This window comes from Corylus avellana, chromosome ca8 (genome assembly GCF_901000735.1).
Source record: "Corylus avellana chromosome ca8, CavTom2PMs-1.0".
In the NCBI taxonomy this organism is placed as follows: domain Eukaryota; kingdom Viridiplantae; phylum Streptophyta; class Magnoliopsida; order Fagales; family Betulaceae; genus Corylus; species Corylus avellana.
Window position 1 is genome coordinate 16,295,380 of NC_081548.1, and position 27,013 is coordinate 16,322,392.

Below are 27,013 nucleotides of genomic sequence, written 5' to 3' on the forward strand. Positions count from 1 at the left end.
TGTTTTTTTGCATTCTTTATAAAAAAATAAAAATAAATAAATAACAAACACTACAAGCAGAGGCACTCGTAGAGAGAGAGAGAGAGGGAGAGACCGTCTAGCCCAGGTTCAATTTCCTGTTGTTCTAGGGGACCAATCTGTGCTGCCATATGTTAATAACTTAAGCTTGATTAACTAAGTTAGCGGATGATAAAATACTGGCAGATTTCGGGTTTTGTTGAAATTCATTGTAGTAAATTTCATAATCAAATCAATCATTTTGTAAAAATTTGGTCTATGTTTTTTCTTAAGAAAATTAGAATTCTACTCCATAAAATACTGCAGGCCTAAATTCAAATTCAAGGGTAATTAAGTATAAGACATGGATTTGAGCTTATAAGAAGATCATATTGGGGTGGTGGAACCACCTACTAATTATATTTTCGGTGGTGGCTCTCACAACTTTGTGGGAGTGTTTCGGCGACCTCTTGTTTCATTTGTTCCATTTTTAAGGGTGGTCGAACCACTCTGAAGGCTGTGGGGATTGGTTCAATTACTACCTAAACCATTTTTTGGGGTAGACGGATCACACTTATATCCTATGGGTGGTTATCTATTTCCATTTTTAGGGGTTTTCAAGGAGTGGATGAATCACCTCCATAGGCTAAGAGATGGTTCAATCATTTTATTTTATTTTCAATTGTATTTTTCTTTAATAACTTTTAGGAGCAGTTTGAATGGTTTAAATAAAAAATTCACGTGCACATTATATGTGATATTTTTCTATCCATTTTAACGCCACATGTTAATAGATGGTATATAACTTGTAACAATGTAGTTGTTAAATAAAATTATAAAAAACAAAATGGGGGGTTTGTTAAACACCCTCCCACTTACAAATACTATTCACCTAATTTTTTCAAAAAAAATCAACATCAAAATATTATTGCTTTTTATATTACGTCATTTACTTTTTACTACTAATCAAATAAAAAAAATAACTACAAAATAAAATTTTTTAACTTTTTTATACCAATTATTACTCTTATTTTTTTCACCAACTCATGAACAGTATTTGGGCGTAACGTGTTATTTACCAAACGCAAAAGTGCAAATTTTTAAAGTTTGTAGTCTAAATGCCAAATGAGGACTAATTTGAGGGCCAAGACTATTTTCTCCTTAAAAACCACAATCATTCGGATCAAAACCACATTAATATAAACAAACATGAAGAGAGTCACACAGGTCTAGAATTTCCTTTCTTTTCCCTTCTGAAAAAAGAAAAAGACAAAAAGGAGCCGTTATCTACCTCCTCAGGAAGCCCACGAACATACGATACGTTCGAGCCGTTATCTACAAATCCCTCATTCGAAGCCACCCATACAAATAACATAGCTCAGACTCAGTAGAAAGAAAAAAACAAAAATGCCAACCTTGAATCTGTTCACGAACTTTCCAGTGGATGCAGTGGTGGCCTCCGACATTCTCAAGGATGCCACCAAAGCTGTCTCCAAAATCATTGGCAAACCCGAATCTGTTAAGTCTCCTTCTCTCTTCCTATATGTGTGTATAAAATTTCTGCTTGTTTAGCCATGGTTGTGTGTATTTCTCTAGTTGTTGCATTGACCATGTGTTGTTTGACAAAATTACTCTGTGAACGCTAAGATTCTTCTGTACTAGATATCTTGTTGAGCTATAGTTGACAATTTGACACAGCTTCTCACTTTGTTAGCACTTCTTCCATTATCTGATTTTTTAGAGTTTTTAGTTGTTTATTATGGTATCTTTCTTCTTTTGTGTCATGTAGAGTGCAGTGGGTGGCATTTGCTTATTTCTTTAATTTGCTCTTCTTAGTTGGTTCTCATAGGGCTAGCATCGGCGTCGTCTTTGGATTTATTTTTTAGGCTAATGGTGGTAAGTGGGGAACAACTAGGCAATATCATCATGGGATTCCCAGGAGAGACAGCAAGAGGTGTCTTATTGGGAACCTAAACATTTGCTCTTATTTTTTGTGGGCTTCTTGCTTGTAAGTAGTCCTGCAGGCATTTGACTAATTTGTTAAATTATCATTCATCCTAAAAGCTTCAACGGATAAGAAGTGGTGAATTTAGTCATTTATTTAATATTCTAATACTCCCATTCACGTGTGGCCATAAACTCCCCCTCAATAAATGAGGCTTAACGCGTTGAATATTTAACTGAAATGTAAAGTGAATTATAGAGTCAAGGTTCGAAATCATGACCTATGGTTCTGGCTCTGATATCATGGTAAATCACCCCTCATTCTAAAAGTTTAAGCTGATAAAAATTGGTGAATTTAATCATTTAATTAATATTATAACATTATTTAAAGTGGTGCTGCCAACAACTAGGTAAATATAATTTCGACTAATGACAATTAACAAATTTGGACGCTGTTAGAATTATATTTGTTCTGTTCTCATGCTTTTCTTCTAGTGCTAGAGGACATGGAGATCATATGTAAAAATATAATTATATAAAAACTAGAATACATTATTCGACATAGAAACCCTTTTGCACTGGCACTTGATTGCTTTTCTTGTATAATTGCCATGATGATTGCTTATTTATTTATATTTGCTATATTTATCACTCTTCAATACATTTTTTTTCTATATCATTCTCTTCAATGTTTGAGTTGTAGACACTCATTTAATATGGTTATATGATACCTTGCATATTCATGCCTTTTTTTTTTTTTTTTTTCTCCCCTTTATTCTTCAGTATGTGATGATTCTGTTGAATGGGGGAGTGCCCATCGCATTTGCAGGCACAGAAGAGCCAGCCGCATATGGAGAATTAATCTCTATTGGTGGCCTTGGACCAAGTGTTAATGGAAAATTGAGTTCAACCATTGCAGAGATTCTTCAAACTAAGCTATCTATAGACAGCTCCCGCTTTTATATCAAATTTTATGATGTTGAGGTAAACTTTTTGACTTATTCCATTTCACTTGTTTGGACATTATTTGTTTCTACTTTGTTGTGGAAGCTTTTTGCTGGAAAGAAAGGTTTGATGTGAGAGTACTTTATAATTTGCAGTTATTGCTATAACTGTGTTTCTGTTTACATGGAAAAAAATGGTTTTCTGTTGAACAAGTTGTAGGCAATGAGGAAAATCCTCCAACCAGTGTTTGGCCAAAGTGTTATCCTACGTATACCACTACTGTCATGCCCCAAACTCACAACGGGCATGCTATTGTTTATATTTACAATTATTCCATAAGTACCTGCTGAGAAAATTTCCTCAAGATAACAAGGGCGACTATATTCCTTAATATGTTCCCCAAATCATCAATGCAAGGAAAGGAATATTAATTCTTCATTGTAAGCCGGTTTAACTCTCTGTAATCAATACACAATCTTATTGACTCATTCTTTTTCTTTACATAGAACACCGGGTCTCCGCAAGGAAACCCACTAAACCGAATAAACCCTTCATCCAATAGTTTTTGCAATTGTTCTTTAAGTTCCTTCAACTTAACTGGAACCATCCTGTAAGGTTCCTTATAAATAGGTGTCGTCTCCAGAAGGAGATCGATAGAAAATTCAATTTCTCAATCTTGAGGTAATCTTGGGGTAAAGAGTCTTAAAATTAGGTGACTAAAATCGGTTTATCTTTGGCTTTTATCAATACACCCCCCCACCCCACCAAAAAAGAAAAATAAAAAAATGGTACATGCTTGCAATTCTGTATGCATGCATGTAAGATGGGAGATTTCTTTCTTGGTATGTCTCTTTCTTTTCCCTGCATAATTCCTTTAAATGTTCTTAAGATTGGTGAGATATAATCTTTGTGTGCTTGACTGTGCTTTAGAATTTTCACAACTCAGAAAAGTCATTTTCGTTAAACATGAAAACTGATTGATGATGTCAATGGACATTGGAATCATGATTTAGGTTCTGTTTCTTCATACTTACTTTCTTATTTGTCTTATGTATTTCTTTCCAAAAATAAAAAGAATAACTAAAAAACACACACAAATAAGAGATTACATTGGTGCATATTAGAAAAGAAGATGCTGGTTCAATGAGTTTCTATTGGGAATAATATCCTGCTGAAACAAAAATATGTTACTAATTGTTAGAGTGCTAAAGTGGAACACTTTGAAATATATTCTTCCATGGTATATATACTTGTGGAAATCAACACTTTTGTTGTAATACATTCATTGTTTACTAAATCCTATTATGTGTCCTTCCTTTTCTTGGTCCAGCGATCATTCTTTGGATTTAATGGCTCAACATTTTGAGTAATAGATCCATGGAGATCTCAAAGCTTCAATGCATGGGCCAACGCTTGCTGATAGACTATTCTGTTTCAGCTGTAATCTTTCTGTAGAGAAGAGAAAACCCCATGTATTTGATCATAATGAAGTAGTAATAATAAATACTCTTGTTATTTAAGCTGGAAAGTGAAATTCCTGACCTCCTCTTTCAATCCTGGATGTTTTCAAGTCCCTGGCTTTTTACTGCTACAGGCTAGCAGCTGCGCAGCCATTTTTGTTTAAGGTGGTATCTGCATATGAAGGAAAATATTAGCAAGGCCATGTTTTCATTTGGCTTCCTTTTTATTTTAAGGGAAAACTTTGCTTCATCGTTTTTACAATTACTTTCTTTAACTTTAAAACTCTTAATTTTGAGTATTCAAGTTTAAAAAGTTTGTAATGTCACCTCTACCACTAAGGTTTGAGGTTAAATTAAACAATAATGGGGTGAAATGTCCTTTATACTCTTGTAAAAGTTTTACAATTACAAAATTATCCTAATTAAATGATTTTTTATTTTATTTTATTTTTATTTTTAAATATGGGCATTTTGGGAATTCTTTCGTCCTCCACTAGGATTTTTTTGTTAAATATTAACGGATGGGTGGCATTACAAATTTTAAAAAACTTGGGTACCAGAGATTGAAGGTTCTTGATTTAATTAGCTTAAAATCTGTGTTCATATGGTTAGGTAAGAAGAAATTTTGAATTGCTTGATGATGCTGAATGGGTTGGATTTTAATGGAAAGATTTATTTGTTGCAACCCAAAAATGCAAAAGATAAAATTATTCAAGTAAAAAATGTGAGTATGAAATTCACAATCATGTTAGAATAATTCTATAAGTTCATCTTGTATCTTGTGTCATTTTAAAAATAAGGTGGCTTTTACAGTTTAATCAAATCCAATAATGATCAATCACAAGCTCAATAGTAATTTTTAAAACCACATTATTTTTAAAGGGGCACATAAATGACATAAGAGTAACTTATAGCATTACTCATCATGTTAAGGTGTAAAGGTAATATTTGTAAAAACTCTCTAAAATAAAAACAGTACCCTTCCGAAAGTTTTCTCCCTTTTACTCAAATAAAAATGTAAAAAAAAAAAAAAAATCTGTAAACATGTATATTAAGTTGGAAAAAGAAACAATAGAATACAACAATTAGATGAAACAATATGGTATATATATATATATATTTTCCGTTTCCTTTTTTAATTTTGAAAGCGGCAAAAGGCACGCATGACTTGACAGACTCTCTCCTTCCTTGGTAAGCTTCCATAGCGCGGTTTCTCCTTCTGCCTGAAAGCACTGGAGAAGTGAAAATGACGGAGACGAAGTTCAGCGTGCTCTGCAGCCTCTTCACGTGGATGCAGCGGAGCAAGTCGTCCGCCAAGAAGAGCTCCAAGTTCCGCAAGTTCCTCGACACCTTTTGCCATTCCGGCCACTATTTCAGCGCCATCCGACTGCTCCTCCCCAGCCTCGATCGCGAGCGCGGCACCTACGGCCTCAAGGAGTCGGTGCTCGCCACCTGCCTCATCGACGCCCTCGGCATGTCCCGCGACTCCCACGACGCCCTCCGCCTCGTCAATTGGCGCAAAGGCGGCGCCCAAACCGGCGCCAATGCCGGAAACTTCTCCCTCGTCGCCGCCGAGGTCTTTTGGGATTTCGTTTCATTTCTTTTCGTTTGGTGCATTTGGTACCGGGTGTTTGAAAATTGTTGTCCGTGAAACAGGTATTGCAGCGCAGGCAAGGGATGGCTTCTGGTGGATTAACAATCAAGGACGTGAACGACTTGCTCGATCGCTTGGCTTCTGCTGAAAACAGGTGTACCATTTGATTCTGTTTCTTCTTTACTAGCTATTCTACAAGTATTCTCAGGAACTTAGAAGAATTTGCAAAAAGAAATAACCTTAGTGAAAAAGTCATCTTGTCAAAGCTAAGTTTGGATTGACGCTTAGAAAGAAAATGTGCGTTTATCATATAGTAAACAAGCTATAGATATATGATTGATGAGATAGGTAAAACGTGCTTTCCTTGATCTTCATAAGGCAAATGCATTCTAAATTTGTTTATGAAGATTAGAGTTGGTCAGAAGAATATTCAATACCTAAAAGATGTGAAGTCCTTGATCTGTATGAGGAAAAATATGTATATATCAGGTGTACAGTGTACTATGTATTCGTCTTTATCTAAAAATGTTTGTGAAAATTCGAGTGATAAGAATATTATTACCTTAACAAATTTCATAAATATAAACAGAAAGAAAAAAATATTTCCCCGCAAGGAATAATATAAATTTTACTGTGAGTACCTAACCCGAGCATGAGAGTGAGATTCTGATCAATAAGTAGCTATGGAATAATTAAGGAAAGAGGAAACTTATTAACAACTGAATTTGGACGTCACAAGGACTAATGCGTAGTTTTCTTGTTGGAAGCCCAACTGAAGTGCTCATTAAGCCAGTACTCACCATTCTCCCAAATCTCGATCTTTTCCTTTCTTGCATCCCAAATGTCTATGTTTACCCTCTACTAATTGCTCACAAAACAAAACTTATATTGGGAAACTAACTGGCTGTAAAATTATGATTGATGTTTTTGACTGGTGAATGCAACTCATGAACCCATATGGGATTGAATGTGGGACACTACCTAGGGGAGGGGGAGTTTCCATGTGGTCCAAAGACCATTCGCATTAACGGGGTTGGCAATATCACCATTAGAGATTCTCCCAAACTAGATTAGAAAGTGCTCACCTTGGCTGTGGATATTATTTACACTGCTATTTTGTTTTTTTGTTTTTTTTTTTTTTTTCATCCTCACTTTTACCTCTTCTATTAGGTCTATAGTTGTAGTTGATCACCTTGTTTTATCTATGTACATTTGGTGTGCATATCATGATATAAGTTCAGAAATATATAAAGAGTGATCTGTATGTTTCCTTTATTTTTATTTCATGTTTATTTAAGCTTAAACTTTTATTTTATTTGTCACTGTACATTATTTGCCTCTAAGCTTCTGCTTGATTATTATGTATTCTTTTTTCTTACATGATATGATAGTGGTCGTTTTGTTTTCATTTTGATATCTACATGGCACAACCGTGGGAACAGGGCAGAGAAGACATCAGTTCTTTCTACTCTGATAAACAAGACAAATGCACAGGAAATGAAGTGGATTATCATGATTATTCTAAAAGGTTTTGTATTGACATCCATAGTTTATGTAATTCTTTTCTTCATCACTGTAGGCTAAACTATGATTGTTATCTTTATTTATTCATTCATTTATTATTTATTTAATTTTTTTTATGCAGATCTTAAGCTGGGAATTAGTGAAAAGAGCATTTTTCATGAATTCCATCCTGATGCTGAAGACCTGTTTAATGTGACTTGTGATCTAAAATTGGTTTGTGAAAAGCTGAGGGATCGAAGTCAACGGCATAAGCGCCAGGTCTAGTACGAATTTTTCAATCAAGTCTTTAAACTTATTTTTCACATTTGATTGTATAGCAACATTAATCCTGTTTAGTTTTGCAAGAGCTTTTTAGGGTATGTTATTTAAGACACTGATTTATACCACATTGTTGAGATGAAAAAAGTTATCAAATGATTCCAGTATTTGCGATTCAACTTTAAGTGCTTAAAAAGACTCTTTTAAGGAGCTCTCTTTACATTTTTGTTCATGTATTCTTGCAGGACATTGAAGTTGGAAAAGCTGTGCGCCCTCAACTAGCTATGAGAGTCGCCAATGCTGCAGGTGCATGGAAAAAGGTGTGGTTTGCAAAGACTTAACTCTCCTGATCACATATGTTTCAAGTGCACTCTACCATCTTCATCCAGAAGGACTGTGATGCTTTAAAATAGTTATTGAGTTATAGTATACCCATTGTAAATATTATTTAGAATTTTATTTCCCAACCCCAAAGGATTTCACATCTCGTTTTCTTCATTAATTCGACGTCTTGCCCTTACACTATAGTTTGACATCCTTTTCTCATCTGTTTAGCTTCATGGGAAGGAAGTGGTTGTTGAATGCAAATTTGATGGTGATCGCATCCAAATTCATAAGAATGGAACTGAGATACACTTCTTCTCAAGGTCTGCGCACAAATATCCCTTATCACAAATTTTTATTAGTTGATTAAATTCATGCTTTTAATCTTTATATTAGGGATTTAATACTTATGTTAATTTTATTTGAACTTCTAAATGTGATTATAGTTGTTTTTTAGCTAAGTTTTAGATTTAGTGAATTGACTGCACAACTAGGATTTTTGGGCTTGTGATTATGTGAGCTTGGGCCATTGTTATCCAAGTGGTTCCATAATTATTAAGTTTCTGAAAGATCCTAAACTATATTTATTAAAGTATTGATTAAATTTATTTCTTCCTATTAGTTTAAGCTTTTAGGATAAGTGGTGATTTAACTTGATATCAGAACTAGAGGTCCTGAGTTTGAATCTTGACTCAGTCAATTCACCCCTATTTAAATATTATTTCACGTGTTGACCTCACCTATTAAAATAAAGTTTGAGCCCACATGTGAGAGGGAGTATTAAAGTATTGATTAAATTTATCTCTTCCTATTAGCTTAAGTTTTTAGGACGAGTGGTGTTTTAACATGGTATCAGAGCCAAATGTCATGAGTTCGAATCTTGTCTTAGTTATTTATCCCCTATTTCAATTAAATATTTCATGTGTTGGACCTCACCTATTAAAAGAGAGTTTGAGCCTACCCATGAAGGGGAGTGTTAGAATATTGGTTAAATAATTAAATTCATTTCTTCCTATTAGCTTAAGCTTTTTGGATAAGTGGTGATTTAACAATATGTTCTTTGGGATGGTATGATTCACAAGTAGTTTTTGTTCTGCAGGAACTTTCTTGATCACTCTGAGTATGGGCATGGGATGTCGGACATTATCATACAAAATGTTCTGGCTGATAGGTACGTATTCATGTGAAGTTGTTATTTTAATCTTCGTGTTATTTTGGGTTGATTTTTCTTGCATTTTCTTGTATTTGCCATCTAAGTCTTACTTAAACTACACTTGTGTGATGTAGTTAAGTTATTGTGTCGCTTCACTAGTTATATATGTACTTCAAAAGAGGCACTATCTGTCCAACAGATGGGATAGAGTCTTAACAAAGGCTAACCACCTTGAGAGAAGGAGCAGAGCTTCTTTGTACCTCTAAACTTGTTTGATTTGTGAATGAACCACTTGTAGGGAAATGAAAGAGCCATTCTAAGTATCATGCCTGCTTTGGCCCTTCTCTGGTCATACCTTAATCCGAATGGCCACAGGGCTTCTTGGGTTGAAACATGATGAATTATCACCAGCTTTCATGAAGATTACTCAATGAATGAATTTTGAGAAGACCAACCTTCGTCCACTTAGAAAAAGAAACTTTTCCATGACATGTGTGGTTTCCAATTGTCCAATTAGTAGTATGATTGTATGGAAAATGACTGTAGGTCCTTGTATTTGTCCATTCATATTATTTATTATCCTTATAAATAACACAACAATACGACCAAAGTAATCCAGTTTATATGGTTACCAGGGAGACTTGCAAAGTTTGTGCAAATGTTTCCTAATGACTTGTTGAAGCCCCATATATGTAAATGCTTTTTTTTATCCTCTTGGAAAATTCTCAATAGATGAAGCAAAATGACAATGACCAGAGGTCATTTTAGTTGGTGAGTTCCTATTGTGGTCTCAGAGATGACGCGGTAATCACTTAGTGGCTCCAACAGGCCTAGTATCTTCCTGCCTAGGAGAGAGGGGAGGCTTAATTGATGATTACCAGAAATCATTTTAGTTGGTGTGTTCCCATTGATGTCTGGGAGATAATGCTGTAATCATTTAGTAGCTCTAGCAAGCCGTATAGTATCTTGTTGAACACATGAAAGAGGAGGGAGGGAAGCATAAGTGACGATATTCAGTTTTGATTAATGGAGAACCCTCAAGCTTTTTTAGTAGCTCTTGGGGTATAACACAAGGGGATCCACTATCTCCTTTTCTGTTTGTTATTGTGATGGAGGTGCTACGTAGAATGATGGAGGCTATTGAAGCTAGTGGTCTTGTAGCTGGTTTTTCAATGGGATCAAGGAACAATCCTGGTCTCAGTGTCTCACATTTGCTGTTTGCTGATGACACGTTGATTCTTTGTGGGGCCAATGAGGAACATCTCAGATATCTGCGGTGTCTTTTTCTATGTTTTGAAGCGGTCTCGGGGTTGAAAATTAACTTGTCAAAGTAAGAGATTGTTCCAATTGGTGAGGTAGAGGATATTGATAGGCTGGCAAACATTTTTGGGTGTAGGGTGGCAAGATTACCTATGAAATATTTGGGTCTTCCTCTGGGGGCGCCTCACAGGTCTACCACCATTTGGAATGATATTATCGAGAAGATGGGAAGGAAATTGGCAGGTTGGAAGAAAATGTATCTATCAAAGGGTGGGAGGCTTACACTTATCAAAAGTACTTGGTCCTATCTCCCTACGTATTTCTTGTCTTTATTTCCTATTCCTGTGAGTGTGGCGAATAGATTGGAGAAGCTACAAAGAGATTTCCTGTGGGGTGGTCTAAATGAGGAGTCCAAGTTCCATCTAGTGAAATGGGCTCAAATTTGTTTTCCCATGCAAGATGGTGGTTTAGGAATTCAAAACTTGCGCACTTTCAATCTCGCTTTATTGGGTAAATGGTTATGGCGATATGCAACGGAAAGGGAAGCGTATTGGAGGTTGGTAGTAGAAGTTAAGTGTGGGTGTATGAACAGTGGATGGTGTACCAAGGTGGTGGAGGGCCCTTATGGAGTTGGGGTGTGGAAACATATTCGGAGAGGGTGGGAAGTTTTCTCAAAATTTATTACCTTTGGAGTAGGAGATGGCTCCCACATTAGATTTTGACTCGATATTTGGTGCGGGGATCAGTCCTTAAAGGAAGCATTTCCTGCATTATTTCGAATTGCGAGTAATAAGGAGGCATGGCTTAGGGATCATATGCATCTAGTCAATGGTGGAATGTTCATTTTTCACGGGCGGTACAGGATTGGGAGGTAGAGGTGGTGATGGCTTTTTTTGGGAAGTTATATGCTTTCCGTAATCACATGGGGGTGTCGAATTGTATGTGGTGGACTCCTTCTAAACGACATATCTTTGAGGTCAGGTCTTTTTTTCGTAAGCTTTCTTCCTTGGGGACATCCTCTTTCCCGTGGAGTATATGGAAAGTTAAAGTTTCATTGAGAGTTGGTTTCTTTGTGTGGACGGCGACTCTTGGAAAGATTTTGACCTTGGATAATTTGTGTAAAAGAGGTATTATTGTGGTGGGATGGTGTTGTATGTGCAAGCACAGTGGTGAGTCTGTAAACCATCTTCTCCTTCACTGTGAAGTGGCCTGAGCTTTATGGAGTATGGTTTTCTCTCTTTTTGCTGTTACTTGGGTCATGCCTAGAGGAGTGGTAGATTTGTTAGCCTGTTAGTGCTGTCAGCGATGCAATATTTTAGCTAAGGAGGTATGGCGAATTGCACCACTGTGCGTCATGTGGATTATTTGGCGTGAGCGGAATGGAAGATGTTTTGAAGATCAAGAAAGGTCAATGGAAGAGCTCAAAAAGTTGTTGATTCAAACTCTGTTCCATTTGGCCGACACTTTTAGTGTGCCTCAATTTTCTACTGTGTCTCAATTTTTATCTTTATGTTTTTCTTTCTGCCTTTAGTGGGGCCTTTCTTTTTATACTTCCTGTGTACTAGGGTTGCGCCCCTCTGCGCTTTTCAATGAATCACTTATTTATAAAAAAAAAAAATGTCTTCAGATGATGCTGTAAGCAACTTAGTAGCTCCTGCTAGCCTAGAGTGTTGAATATGGAAACTTCCTATTATAATTTGAAGTCGTGTTTAATGTGGGTTTGTTCTAGCGTGCTTTCCACATTGTTCTGTGCCAGTAGCACCCTGTTCCAGTCAAATGGGTCATTGGTGTCTCTGTGAGGATCGACTACCATCCTTCCCAGTGTGGGTGGACATAGCTGATTGTATGAGGGTGCGAAGGCTTGACGGTGATCTAAGGTTTTTTCTAGCAAAATCACGGTGTTTCGATGCAACGACGAAGTCTTACGCAGGCAATGTGCATTGATGGTGGAGGAGAGACTGAATGACATGTTGTTCAATATGAAGACTCATCTTATAGCCATGAACAAAATGACATGTACTACAGAATGGACCTAAACGACAAGTTGTTTAGCTAGAGGAAAAATGGAAGGTAACCTTCATTAAACGACAAGTCGTTTAGAGCAGTTAAAAAAAAAAAAAAAAAAAAAGATAAAAAGGGGAATTTGCCTTTGTTTTTTGATGGTTGAATTCTAGTGTTTCATTTTGCTATTCTTTAACCTCTCTTGAACTCAAGATGTCAGAAACGAACCAGACCTCAAAAACTCACAAAAAGGGCATAGAGAGTCAGGTGACCTCCCATAGTGAAAATCCAATTCTCCAAATCACAATGTGAAGTTGGGTGGGCTCAATTACCTTTCTTGGTCATAGTCCGTTATGTTATATATTAAGAGTCGAGGAAAGATGGGATACCTGAATGGGAAAATATATGAACCTAAGTTAGATGATCCTTCTTATGACAAGTGGGAGGCCGAGAATTTGATGATTATGCCATGGTTATTATACTATGCTATCGGAGATTAGTCAGGGATATTTGTTTCTCCTCACATCAAAGAGGTTTGAGATGCAGCAACTTAAACATACTAAAAATGGGGGATGGAACACATAGTTATTAATTGAAGCGACGGATACATGGAACATATGAAACAATCCAAGGTGATTGGTTTGTAGCTAATTACTTTTATGAACTTTGTGGTTTGTGGTAGGAGTTGGATCATTATTAGACCTTGCAGATCAAGTGTGCTGTAGATGCAGTCCAGATTAAGAAGATGAAAATGGGGAACGTATTTTATGAGTTCTTAGCTTGTATGAACTCTGAGTACGATCCAATTTGTGTTTAGATTTTAGGCAAGGGTTGGCTGGTATTCTAGGTTGTAGGGTCTCCTCTTTGTTTGTGAAGTATCTTGGCCTACATTTGGGGGCCTCCTACAAGGCTAAACACATTTAGGATGGTGTTATTGAAAAGATAGTGCGATGGTTGGGTAGTTGGAAGAGGATGTACTTGTCTAAGGGTGGTAGGGTTACCTTTATTCAGAGCACACTTTTCAATTTGCCTTCGTATTTGATGTCCCTCTTTCCTCTCCCTACAAGTGTTACAAATCGGATTGAGAAGCTCCAACGTGAGCTAGACAAGGAGTTCAAATATCACCTGGTTAGTTGGTCCAAGGTTTGTTAGCCGCTCTCAAAGGGAGGGTTGGGAATTCGGAACTTGCGGACGTTCAATCATGCTCTCCTAGGTAAATGGCTTTGGCGCTTTGTGTGTGAGAGAAAGGCTTGGTAGAAAGTGGTGACATACTCTAAGTTACACTTTCAATGATGATATCTCACCCAAGCTAATAGTAGTAAATCAACTGCCACCAACATAAATAATGGGAGATGTGGTTTTGTTACCATGATTTATCAAGAAAAGACTATCAGCAACTCAATATTGACTTTGTCCTTTCATAGTGAAGGGCCCATCTAACATTTCTTAGTGAAGAGCCCATTTTCAATGAGGTGGTCAGGCTGGCATGAATGAGTCTACCTTTCTTCCTATGTAATGGAGCATGAGTGAGACCCAAAATTACAGAACATATGCATTCTTCAGTCTTATTGATATTAAGTATCCATTTGATGCTTTTATTTGATAAATCCTCAGAGTATATAGTATGTTCTCGGTGTGATAAACAAATGGAGTAGGTTTGTTAGCATTGAAAATTCTTGTATCTCTTATAATTTCTATTTCCCCCCCTTGTATTTTTTTAGGTGTATACTTGATGGTGAAATGTTGGTCTGGGATACATCTTTGAACCGCTTTGCTGAGTTTGGTTCAAATCAGGAAATAGGTTTTTGTACCTTTTTGACTCAATAGCTTCTTTTTACTGTCTTCATGCCTAGTAGCATATGCATTTTTAAATGATGTTTTCTTGTTAACAGCCAAGGCAGCAAAGGATGGACTAGACAGTGATCGACAGGTTTTCTTTTCGATTTTTTTCCCTGTTTCTATATTGGATCTTTACATGTGGACACTCATTTATTTTTTGTTAAAAAATCTGATGCAGTTGTGTTGTATCCTTTCTGTGCCGGACTTCAAGGTCCAGGTCCAGCCTTTAATTTAGGCACCTTGATTTGATTTTGATGGCAGAAAAAGATTTGGACGAGTGTCCCTGCAAATTGGAAAATGAAACTTGCAAGTAATTAGTTATCATTGCTTGTTGTATCTTGACATGAGATTTGTTAGATATTGCATTTGATATTCTTTATGTTGGGGATACCAGTGTAATTCACCAAAGCTTGAAGGAGCGCCATGAGCTTTTGCGGAAAGTTTTGAAGCCTTTGAAGGGTCGTTTGGAAATCTTAGTACCTAATGGTGACCTTGGTCTAAATAGTCACTGCCCTTCTGGTAAAAATTGATACTTGAGATTATGTATTAATTAAATCTTATGTAGTAGAAACTTTTCTCATGCATGAATATTTATCATCGTTGATAATAGTCAGTGGATGCATTCGGGATTTTCTCATACTAACATTTTGAAGCTCTATGCACTTTTATAAGAATTACATCTCTCTCTCTCTCTCTAGGCGGCGCCTGCAGGCGCGTCATGCCATTTCTCGTTACTAGTGTGCTGGTTCTTTCCTTTTTTTGGCTTCATTGGACAGTGGGTGGTTTCATGGTTATATATATATGCTTTATATAAAATCATATATATGCTTTATATAAAATCATCTTTTTTTAGATCTCTCTTCGATTGGGTTGATGTTCATAGAATATTTTAGGGTCAGTTTGGTAAATTTTTGAGAAGTGTTTTGGATTTTGAAAAAGTAAAAGTTGATAATTGATTTGGTTGGGCCACAATTGAAAAAAGTGTTGTATGTGTGGTCCACTAATGAAAATTTGTTTGGTAAGATTTAAGAAGTGTTTTTGAAAATTAAAAAATTGAGGAGTGTTCTCCAAAAAAAAAAAAAAAGAAAAAGAAAAATTATTGCAGTTTACACTCCACAGTGGTGGTCGCCTAGTGGCTGTCACCGCTGAGTCTCTGCTTGACAGACTTGGCGGCCATCGTGAGGTTGCCGAAAGTTCATGGCGGCCACCATGGTGTCATCGGTAGTTCATGACGGCCATTGGAGCTACCATAGGGTCATTGGAAATTCTTGGTGGCCACCACTTGGTTGCCAGAAGCTCCTCGCTGTAGAGCCTTAGGTTGTTCTTGGCGGCCATTGTAGGGCAGCTGGACGTTCATGGTGACCTGCACGGGTTCGCCAGAAGTTCATCCCAGCCACCGTAGGGCCATTAGAAGTTAATGGTAATTATCATGGTGGCCGTCGGAAGTTAATTGTAACTATTTTTTGAAAAGTATTATGTGTTTTATTTGTTGAAAAATGTTCTGTTTTGAGAAGAGTTTTGTGGTATGTTTTGGAAAGTATATTATTGGTGGGTGCTGCATCTGAAAATTCGTTTGGTTAATTGATGTTTGAGAAGAATTTTCAGCATTTGACAAATGAATAAAGTTTTACAAAACTCTACAGAACATGCCCTTATATAATGTTAACCTTTTAGATTCCAGACATCTTTAGGGTGGTTGTTTTTCTTGTATACTTTTCGTGTACGAGGGCTTTGCCTTTTATTTTTAATGAATTGTTATTCATCAAAAAAATTTGTTGCATTTGGGATTAACCTGCATCAACTGTGGACTGTGACTACTCTGGTCTCTTGATTTCCCAAATTATAATGTGGTGATTTTCTTTCTTGGTTCTTGATGTGGTGATTATCTCAAAGGGTAAGCCTGTCCTCCGCTTCTTGCCAAAGCACTCCATTGAATCTTTATCTTGACATTTCTCTGAATATTTATGGGTTGATTTGCTGTCTTATTTGTGCTGATGCAGGGGAACCTTGTTGGTCACATATTGCTCATAATGTGGATGATGTTGAAAGGTTCTTCAAAGAAACCGTTGAGAATAGGTCAGCTATATCTTTCATGTATTTAGGGGCAAAAGTATATCTTTGGTCATTATTTAGCTACAGGTCCAAATAAGCCTAAGTAGCTAGTTATTAAGCATGGAATATGCTCTGTTTTGCATTTCATATTTGGGCATTATAGGACTCTCGAAGTAGAATTGGCATATCGTCTTCCCTCCCACCCCCTTTGCAAAACCCAACAACTTTTTTTCCTAATTTTCTTCATGGGCATTTTTAGATTTTCTATTCGGCATAGGGGACTCCAATCTTTCTATTATTGACTTTCAACTTAGGTTTGTATATATTTTTTTTTGATAAGAAATAAGAAGTTTTATTAAAAAGCGTAAAGGCGCCTCAAGGTACACTGGGAGTATACAATAGGATCACCTAACTAGAAGGAGAAAAATGAAAAAGAAAATCATCGTAACTAATCGAAACTGGAAAAACATGCGCAACGGTCCAAAGATACAAAATTTGATAGCAAGAGGCTAGAATGTCTTCCCAAGTCCCCTCCAAATCCTCAAAGCACCTATTATTCCTTTCCCTCTACAGACACCAAAAAAAGCACGTAGGCACCATTTTCCATACCGCGGCACTCCCCCTCCTCCTCGAAGACCACCAACAAGCGAGCAAATCCTAAACCCTATTCGGCATCACCCAAGACAACCCAAACCAACTGAAAAAGGTGCTCCACAAAGCATAAGCTACCTCGCAATGAAGGAGAAGATGGTTCACCTTCTCCTCGGTCTTCTTGCACATACAACACCTGTTTCTCACAATCACCCATCGCTTTCTGAGATTGTCCAGGGTCAAAATTTTACCCAAAGCCGCCGACCTCACAAAAAAACTCGCCCTCGGAGGAGCTTGGGTACGCCACACACTCTTCCACGGAAATCCTCCCCCAACAGGACTCGCCAAGGCAGCGTAAAGGAGCTTGACCTTGAATCGGCCTCTTTTGGAAGAATTCCACCACAACCTATCTTTATACCCTCGCCTCACTTGAGCAGCATGTAACACCTGGAAAAAAGAAGCCAACACCTCCACCTCCCAATCATGAGCTTCTCTAGAAAAGCTCACATTCCACTGGTTAGAGCCATCCAGCACCTCCAAATGCTCTGCCACTGAAGCGTCCTTAGCGCAGACAATGCTAAATAAACCTGGAAAAGCATGCTTGAGAGCCAAATCACCACGCCACAGATCGTGCCAAAAGCGCACCTTAGACCCCTCCCCTACCTCAAATCGAGTAAACCTTTAGAAAGTGGCCCACCCCTTCCTGATGTTCTTCCACAACCCCACCCCCATAGGACCACCCGGCTCCAAGGAATACCACCCTCCCCAAAGACTACCAAATTTCGCCTCCACCACAGCCCTCCACCAAGAATCTCTCTCTAACCCATAGCGCCACAACCACTTCCTTAGGAGGGCGCGACTGAAAACCCTAAGGTTCCTGATACCCAAACCTCCCTCCTTAATCGGGGTGCAAACCTTCGCCCACTCCACCAGGTGGAACTTGAACTCGTCGCCTAGACCTACCCATAAAAAATCCCGTTGCAAGTTCTCAATCCTCTTTGCAACACTACCCGGAATGGGGAAGAGCAACAAATAGTACGTCGGCAAGTTGACAAGAGTACTCTTAATAAGCGTGACTCTCCCCTCCTTTGACAGATAAGATCTTTTCCACCCGGCCAACCGACGTTTTATCTTCTCAATAACTCCATCCCAAATATGTTTAGCCTTGCAAGAGGCCCCCAGCGGCAAACCAAGGTACCTAACCGGCAAGGAAGCAACCCCACACCCCAGAATACCAGCTAACCTGGCCACTTGCACCACATCCTCTACTGGAATTATCTCCGACTTGGCCAAATTAACTTTCAACCCGGAAACGGCTTCAAACAACAGAAACACACTCCGCAAATACCGAAGCTGGGTGGGCATAGCATTACAAAAAATCAAAGTATCGTCCGCAAACCAAAGATGGGAAGTAGTAATATTACCGACCTGAAACCCTTCAATAAAACCCCCGTTCACTGCCGCCAAAATCATTCTGCTTAGAGATTCCATCACAAAAACGAACAACAGAGGAGATAAAGGGTCCCCTTGTCTTAAGCCCTTGGAGCTGCTGAAGAATCCATTAGGCGAACCATTGATCAGAATCGAGAACCGCACCGATGAAATACAATGTTCAATCTAAGAACACCAAATCCCACCAAAACCACTTATCCTAAGCATGTATAACAAGAAACCCCAATTCACATGGTCATAGGCTTTTTCTAGATCCGTTTTGCATACAACCCCTGGCTCCCCAGAACGCAGCCGACTGTCTATGCATTCATTAGAAATCAAGACAGGATCGAGAATCTGCCTACCTTTAATAAAGGCACTTTGGGACTGAGAAATGATCTTATCCAGCACAACCTTCAATCGATTAGCTAATACCTTTGCAATAATCTTGTAGATACCTCCCACAAGGCTAATAGGCCGAAAGTCTCTGAGATTAGTAGCTCCGGGAACCTTCGGAATTAGCGAAATGAAGGAGGCATTAAGGCTCTTCTCAAACCTCTCCCCAGCATGAAAAGCACTGAATACCTTCATGACATCCTCCCTCACCACCTCCCAACAAACTTGGAAGAAAGCCATAGAAAACCCATCAGGACCCGACGCCTTATTGCCATTCATTTTAAACACTACCTTTCTTACCTCTTCCTCTTCGAAGTCTCTCTCCAACCATCTAGCCTCCTCCTCCGAAATGGAATCAAAGGAGATACCATCTACCATAGGCCTCCAGTGACATTGCTCCGAGAAAAGTCTTTGATAGAACTCAACCACATACTCGCTAATCTCGGTCGGATTTGAAGAGATGCTGTCCCCAATCATGAGAGAATCCATAGAATTGTGTCTTCTATTAGAATTAGCTATGGAGTGAAAAAATTTAGTACATTTGTCTCCTTCTTTCAACCACATCACCCTGGACTTCTACCTCCAACTCACCTCCTCCAATAGCGTGCAATTCTCTAGCTCTCGAACCACTTCCGCCTTCCTCCTAACCTCCTCTTCCTCCAAAGCCCTACTTTCTTCATTCGTATCCAACAACCGAAGCTCTTCAAGAAGCGTCCTCTTATTCCTATCAAGGTTACCAAAAACCTCTTCATTCCAAATCTTCAAATTCAGCTTTAAGGCCTTTAACTTGCAAGCAAACACAAAACTTGGCGAACCATGAAACACATAGGAATCCCATCATTGTTTCACTTGGGCCACAAAACCATCTGCTTTAAGCCACATGTTCTCAAACTTAAACGGCCTTTTCCCTCTTGACACCTCCCCCATCTCAAGTAAGATTGGGAAATGATCCGAGCACAGGCGGGAGAGCCTCTTTTGCTTAACCCCTGGACACCGGGCCTCCAACTCCGGGGAAATAAGAAACCGATCAATCCTTGACCATAGGGGGGGCTCATTTGAAATTGACCATGTATACAAACCCCCAATCAGGGGAAGGTCCATGAGCCCCTGATCCGAAATGAAATCCGAAAATTCCATCATGGACGAGTCTAAATGAGCATCACCCGATCTTTCGCTGGGAAAGCGAGTGACATTGAAATCACCCCCAATACACTAAGGCATGTCCCACCAACTAATAAAACCGGCTAACTCCTCCCAAAGAAGCCCCCTGTCCCTATAGAGATTCGGACCATAAACCCCAGCAAAAGCCCAAACAGAATGGTCTCCACTGCTTCTAAAAGATATCGCCAAAGTGTAAGACCCCACGCAAACATCGACCTTCTCCACCACCCTATTATCCCACATAATTAAAATACCAACCGAAGCCCCACTAGAATCCAAACAACACCAATCCACATGACTCCTCCCCCATAAGCTACGGACTATACTGCGAGACATCTCCTGAATCTTGGTTTCTTGAAGATAGACAATATCAGCCTTCCAATCCCTGAGCATATTACTCACCCTCAGACGTTTATCCTTCCATATTCAGCCCTCTCACATTCCAAGAAAGTATATTTAACTTCATAATGTCACCACCTGCCCCCTCCCCTTCCTATTGCTGCGACTTAAACTCGCCCCTTTAGTGTCATAGTTCACAGAACACTTCAAATTCCTGATCTCCCTCTTACCCTTAACCCGACTGCTTGTATTCAAGATCATCTCATTATTCCTACGTTCCTCTTCCAAGAAGGTCAAAAGTGCAAGCAATTGTAACTTGTGACCCGTATAAGAGATCCCCATAATCGGATAAATCTCATTAGCACACTGGATTACCCAATCCGAGTAACCCTTCACACCCCCAGCATTAGGCCCGTACGACTTCAGAGGAGAAGGCATACTGACCTCACAAGAATCTGTGCTTGCATCTCGAGCCTTAACCTCCTTGCCCATCTTCCCAGCAGAATAATCAGCTATGTCTCTAGTGTTCTGCAACAAGCCCAGCCCCTCACAAGCCTCCAAACCTACCTGAAACTCATCTCCCTGCGACCACGGCACCAGCTCATTAGCCTCGATCGGTGCAGGAACCAGAACTTCCCCCCCACTGACCTGCGACAACAACTCCGGCTGAATAGGAGACTCACCAGGCAGAACACGTATCCCCACACTGCCAGAACCCACTCTCGGCGCTGCCCCCACTGCCTCTGCGATCTGCACCATCGGCGAAGACTTCTCTTTCACAAATTGGGCCGGGTGTGCCGAACCTTGGACCAACATACCCATCAACGGCGCACTCTGGGGAGCACTGGCATGCTCTGAAGACTTCTCCCCGTCAGAGTGGACTCCAGCGCGCTCCACGAGATTATCCAAGACTTCGATAGGGCCACTCTGGGCTACCGGCGATAGCGCTGGCGATAGCATAGGAACACTGGCAAAGGCTCGCTTCCCCGCCTCTCCAGAACCCAGAATCGACACTGACCCCACTATCCTAGCAAAGGGTATCCCTGGCGAAACCTTTACCTCTGAAGATTGGGACGAACCTGCCGGACCCAGGGCCAACAGAGACTTTGCCGGCGTACTTTGCGTCTCTTCGGTGGTACCTAACACAACCTCCTTGTCGGAATGTTCACAGTGAACCTCCTCCCGGCTACTAGCGTCCTCGTCCGGACCAACCACGGCTACCGGCGACCTCGCCACCAAAGACTCCGATGACGACGCCCCCGGATCTCCGGCGTGACCTCCCTTCCGGACCATCGACGACCCACTCGTGGACACCGTGTGGACAGCAAGCTTCTTTTTCCCCTTAGGAGTTCGCTTCCCCTCGGCTATACTAACCCATGCCTGAATCCACACGCATTTTAGACTTAACCGCATAGACCTTCTTATTAGACTTAAAGAGTCTCATGGGCCGTGAGCCTACTTTAACGTCCCAGCCCTTCCCCATACCAAAACTACCCGATGGAACCAAAGGAGGGCCACTCTCAAGCCTTGGGCCATTCCCCACCAGCTCCTCCCTCTGCCTGACCTCAAGGACCGGAACTCCATTATTCTCTTCCATCTGTCTTGGCCCACCTCTGCTCTTAAGAGAGCCATCTCCAGACGTTGCAAACCCACGTGAACTTCTTTTTTTAGCCATTCCAACGTCTCCCTGCAGTTACGGAGCTCAAGGCTTACACCGGTATGGGACTGATTCTGACACTCAACCACTCCTCGTCCCGTCAGCGCTTGCACAGTACGGTTCTTCGTCACAGGCGACCTCTCCCGCGCTTGAATTCCACTCGCCGGTGCCTTGACTGCTGGCTCTTCTATCTCCTTACTGTTCTTCTTCTCCAGCTGACTTCTACCTTTGCTTTGGTACCTCGATGGCTTCTGAGACCTCTCCGGCAACTGGGCTCTCTTCGTCGCAGGCGACTTTGGTCGCATACCTAGTTTCCCCGAGCCTAAAACAAGCTTTTCCTTTGCTAATGAGGAATCCTTCAACCAACTGGGCACTCTCGCCACCGGCTCTGGAAAAGAACCAAAGCACTCCTTCGCCATGTTACCTGACAGCCCTAGGACCTCAGCGTAGCTCCTCCTTTCCTTCCCCTCATGAACTTTCTTTTCTTCCTTGGTGTCACGAAGGGACGATCTTGCTATATAAAGCTCCGAAATAAAACATTCCCAACCTTGCCCATAACGCCCTTCTGGAATGAGGACCAAACCGCTTCTTTGCCTCCCTTCAAATTCCTCCAACGTCAGAAAGTTCCCATGCCTGTTTGATCTACGTTGCGCAATGAACCGTGGATAACCTGCTCTGGACTGATCCCAGAGCACCTCTGAAGTGTCCACAGTCACTAGCACCTCCACGTTTCTGATCAACCACTCTAACTCGTCTGACTTAATGAAGATTGACCTTTGTTTCCCTTTGCTCCTCCTGAAAAGCCTTACCCCTGAAGCCCTTCTCTTCACCAACAGTTCAAACTCCTTCGCCTCCACTGACCACAATCTCCCTCCCGCCATAATGCCACCACTCCAGCCTTTCGCTAGAACTTAGGTTTGTATATGAAGTCATATTTGTAAGTTTGTGGACAAAACATATGCTAGAATAGAATATAATAGGCTGTTTTACTAAGGTTAGCTCGAGGGAGTTTCTTTATTTTAATTTCTTTGCCATTCATCTCTCTCTCTCTCTCTCTCTCTCCCAATCCTTTGTAAAATTGTGGGCAAAATATCCGATTGCTGCCTACCGACCACCACCGAACCGCTACCGACCGTCTACTAACATCCGGTGGTCGGAATAAAAAAACTGTTTGGACGATTTGGTTTGGTAGGTGGTAGAATTTTTATTTCGTCTGTTAATCGACTTAACCGACCTTGGCCCTCAAAATTATTTTGCATCCATTTAGCCCAAAAAATGTCCAATAAACACTTGGTTAGCCCCAAAAAAAACCATTTGTGCCCAAAAACAATCCTGTTTTGCCTTTAAAAATAGGCTTGGCCCAATACAAAAAGCTCATGGCTAACCGACTTGGGGTCTGTTTGGGATTGCGGTTTCAGTAAGTGCGATTTTAAAAATTGCATTTTTGAAATGGCAAAAGTGTTTGGTAAACCATGTTAAAAAGTACTTTTTTATCAAATACTTGTTATGCTAAATCGTGATTTTGGTTTAAATTCGCACTTTTTCAAATAAGCACCCCCTAGCTTACTTATTGAAATCGCAAATTTTTTTTTTTCCTATTTTAGATTAAATGCTTTTTAAATCGCAATGTCAAATGTCTTACGTTTTGTGATATATTTTAAAAATGCAGATTATTGTTGCGAAATCGCAATCCCAAACGCAGTCTTAAGTGACCGACATTTAACCAACTTCGACTTAACAGAAATAGTCGAAATTTGTTCTTGTCGGTACGAAGTTGGTTAATTAACCGACTTAACCGACTTTTTTGGTTTGTTAGGCAAAAATACCTATACCGACACCGATTTAACCGATACCAGTCCTAAGTAGAAATGTATTTGACTTGGTAGTAATGGAATCTATCAGGCATTTATGGAGGAATTTATAACAATTTGTTGCCTTACTAGATTGATAGACGATCTGCATCATTTATCTGGTTGATTATACATTATCTTTCTTTACATGCACCTGCTACTTTTGGCATGTTTGGAATAGAAGTTGACAAAAGTTTTGTTTGTATCAATAAGAGATAAATTATACTTCATGAATATCTAGAATCAGATCTTAAAATAGCTTAGAACCTATTAAAGTATAAATTAAATGTTCAAATATACCTCTTCCTATCAGCTTAAACTTTTGGGACAAGTGGTGATTTAACATAGTATCAGAGTAGAGGTCCTGAGCTCGAACACCGACTTCATCAAATTACCTTCCATTTAAATTAAATATTCCACGTGTTGGGCCCATCTATTAAAAGAGAGTTTGAGCCCACACGTAAGGGAGAGTGTTAAAGTATAAATTAAATGTTCAAATATACCTCTTCCTATCAGCTTAAGCTTTTGGGACAAGTGGTGATTTAACAGAACGCATGCATTGTTTTTGTCTTTAATTTCTTAAAAATGTAAGGTAGTTTTGGAATTTTGGTAATGGGCTATATTTCTCTATTTAAAGATGACATGGGCATATTCTTGTATATTCTTTCCAACTTTTAGAAGGTTTAGCTAGCTCATAATGAATTCTAGGCCTTATTTAATTAGATTGAAAGGTTTATCCTTTGTTTAAGGGGTATTCTGCATGGGAAAGTTGCATTAGAGGATTTCACTTCAGACCTCCTATTCCTAGAAGGCTTGTCTGATTCGTCTTTCCTTTGGATACAAGTGATATGGTTTGTAATTGAGGCTGTTAAGATGTGAACAAGGAAAAAGTAGGGTCCACAAAACTTTATTTGATTTAATCGTCAAAATTTGTGAAACAATATTTTGTTGATCTATCAAGTAGGAGATGCCAAGAACTTGCTTAGGTAGCTTGTCGTTGTTCAGTTTCTTCTGATAAGCGAAGAGCATATAGACAAAGAATTGCTTGAAAAAGAGCCATGCCTTGATAAAATATTACTTGTTTTCAAAGCTTCCTGATATTGTCCTTTATATGAAGGATTTTAGATGGATGCAAGCTCAAGCTAGGTATATTCATCAAGTCCTGCACAAAATATTAGAATGAGATTCTTGGGGAAACACTCGGTTCCAAGGTTTTGAATTGATAACCAAGACTGCCAAACGGTCTACTTCGTTATTACCTTCCCTTGCTTTATGCCTTATCCTGTTTTTCATTCTACTTACCCATTAAGATGATTTTACAATCAAAATGTCCCAAGCATCTTTATGCCAATTAAAAGGTTTTATTGACGGCAAAAGGATTTCCTTTTCATTCTTTATATATGTGTGTGTGTGTGTATAAAAAAGATGTTATTGAAAATGCTCAGGCATATTTTACTAGCTTACTTTAATTTCCCCTAAAAGAAGTTCATTTGCCGAAAAGGAGCCCAATTGTTAATGTTATTTCATATTTTCTTAATGGGTTCTAAAAGTTCTTTGATGTCTCCTTACTGTAGAGGTAAATTCATCTCATCACATTGATGGGACCAATGACTTTTCCAGGTACCATCTGAAATTCACATCCAAAAGGTATGGCGAAGAGTCCTAACACAATATCAAATAACAAACGATCACACACATGCGGCTTTTTGTGTGTCTGTGCTTGTGTGTGCAGGTTTAAGATTGCAATGCTTTATCTGCAAGTTGTTCTTTAATGCTATGTGAACTTGGGTTAGGTTAGTTTGGTACTCGAGTGGTGAAGTCTGGATATTGATCAATTGTTGGAGTAAATCAATTTTAACTTTGTTGCTTCCTAGTGTGATGGTGTTGACTTCTCTCAATTTTGGTACAAGCCAAAAGCAACTGGACTCAAGGGCCACCTTTGAGACTGAGACATTGTGTTGTGTCTATGTACCTGATGCTTTGAAATATTCCATTTGCTTCCAGTAAATGCGGTTTGTTCAAATTTTTATTACTTTACACTAGCAAGGGGAACAACCCTCGAAACCCAAGCATTCCATAATGACTGATAGCATACAAGTACTATAAGGGAAAGGTGAAAACAACCGTATTTAGGGAGTGCAATAGATAACTTGAAATTTGATTCAAACATTTAGTATTCCACTACATTCTGATGCAAGTTACATTCTTATCAGTGTGTGGATGATACTATGATTACTAGGATTTGATTAAGAAAATTTTTGCAGCACCGGTTTCATACCAATGACTAGGGTAAACTAAGATACTTTGTTTATATTGCTAGGTCTAGGGTTTTAGTTTATTGTAGAGGCATGTTTTTGATCTATTAGAAGAAGCTAGTTTGTTGGGTTCTCGACCAATTGATTCATATAGATTCAAATCAAAAACTCTCGAAGGATGAAGGAGAATTATTTGGGGATCCTGACAGATGTCTTCAACTAGTTGGAAACTGAAATTATCTTATCATCCTTAGACTGGATATTCGCTATCTAAAGTGAGTCCTTGGTCTTCAAATATTGTATAGGGCGAATGGGCAAATTAGAGTAAAAGGCTTTATCGAAACTGATTGGATAGATTCTTCCATAGATTTGAAGATCTACTACATGGTACTGTATCTTTTAAGAAGATAATTTGGTAGAACAGTAAGAAAGAGACATTGTTAGTATGATCAAATGCAAATGCTGAGATAAGGCAATGAGTCACACTTTTAGTGAGTTAATTTGTGATAATCAAGTTGTTGTTCATATTTACTCTAATACTATATTTTATGAAAGGAGCAAGCATATTAAGGCTGAATGTTTCTTTATTTGAGATAGAATAATGCTATACACCGCACTTTTATCCAACTTTGTTGATGTGGCACTGCTAATCAATCCTTGAATTATTTTTGTTTAATTTAATTTAATTTAATTTTTTTTTAACAATGGCTGATTGAGAGTGCTGCATCAACAAAGTAAGATAAAAGTGTAGTTTCTAGCATTTCTAGGCAAGGTATTGAGTGAAGGTATTTCTACACCGCTTGTAAAGTGTTAGAAGAGTTAGGGTTTGAGTCATTAGGGTTTTGGGGGTAGTTTGGTCTATATGGTATTTCCCTAATCCTATATAATAAGATGCTTGTATTAGATTAAAGAGAAGTTGAATAATATAATAGTCTTCGCCTTTTGTGTCTAAACTGTTCATACAAACTATCATATGGTATCA

The 27,013-nt window shown here is 39.1% G+C and overlaps 2 protein-coding genes across 2 annotated transcripts in view; both read left to right on the forward strand.

Annotated features, from left to right (window-relative positions):
* The first annotated feature begins 1,182 nt into the window (after positions 1–1,182).
* On the forward strand, positions 1,183–4,406 carry LOC132189945 (uncharacterized). The gene is made up of 3 exons (XM_059604801.1): positions 1,183–1,515; positions 2,725–2,925; positions 4,217–4,406. The coding sequence occupies exons 1-3, from the start codon at positions 1,405–1,407 to the stop codon at positions 4,250–4,252; spliced, it is 348 nt and encodes a 115-aa protein (XP_059460784.1). The 5' UTR covers positions 1,183–1,404; the 3' UTR covers positions 4,253–4,406.
* Positions 4,407–5,503: 1,097 nt separating this feature from the next.
* The window catches only part of LOC132190423 (DNA ligase 4), a 38,221-nt gene continuing 16,711 nt past the window's right edge, over positions 5,504–27,013 (forward strand). Inside the window, exons 1-12 of the mRNA XM_059605412.1 lie at positions 5,504–5,922; positions 6,003–6,094; positions 7,383–7,468; positions 7,586–7,722; positions 7,968–8,042; positions 8,278–8,369; positions 9,146–9,217; positions 14,182–14,261; positions 14,353–14,390; positions 14,478–14,484; positions 14,657–14,818; positions 16,300–16,375. Coding sequence (XP_059461395.1) covers positions 5,593–5,922; positions 6,003–6,094; positions 7,383–7,468; positions 7,586–7,722; positions 7,968–8,042; positions 8,278–8,369; positions 9,146–9,217; positions 14,182–14,261; positions 14,353–14,390; positions 14,478–14,484; positions 14,657–14,818; positions 16,300–16,375 — 1,247 coding nt within the window. The 5' untranslated portion in view covers positions 5,504–5,592. The remainder of the gene's footprint in view (positions 5,923–6,002; positions 6,095–7,382; positions 7,469–7,585; positions 7,723–7,967; positions 8,043–8,277; positions 8,370–9,145; positions 9,218–14,181; positions 14,262–14,352; positions 14,391–14,477; positions 14,485–14,656; positions 14,819–16,299; positions 16,376–27,013) is intronic.

What these genes read in the sequence shown, in the direction of transcription:
- LOC132189945 (XM_059604801.1), top strand. Translation starts at nt 1,405, where the DNA reads ATGCCAACCTTGAATCTGTTCACGAACTTTCCAGTGGATGCAGTGGTG. An exon ending in TCATTGGCAAACCCGAATCT is followed by an intron (nt 1,516 to 2,724) that starts GTTAAGTCTCCT and finishes TTTATTCTTCAG; the next exon opens with TATGTGATGATTCTGTTGAA. An exon ending in TCAAATTTTATGATGTTGAG is followed by an intron (nt 2,926 to 4,216) that starts GTAAACTTTTTG and finishes TTCTTGGTCCAG; the next exon opens with CGATCATTCTTTGGATTTAA.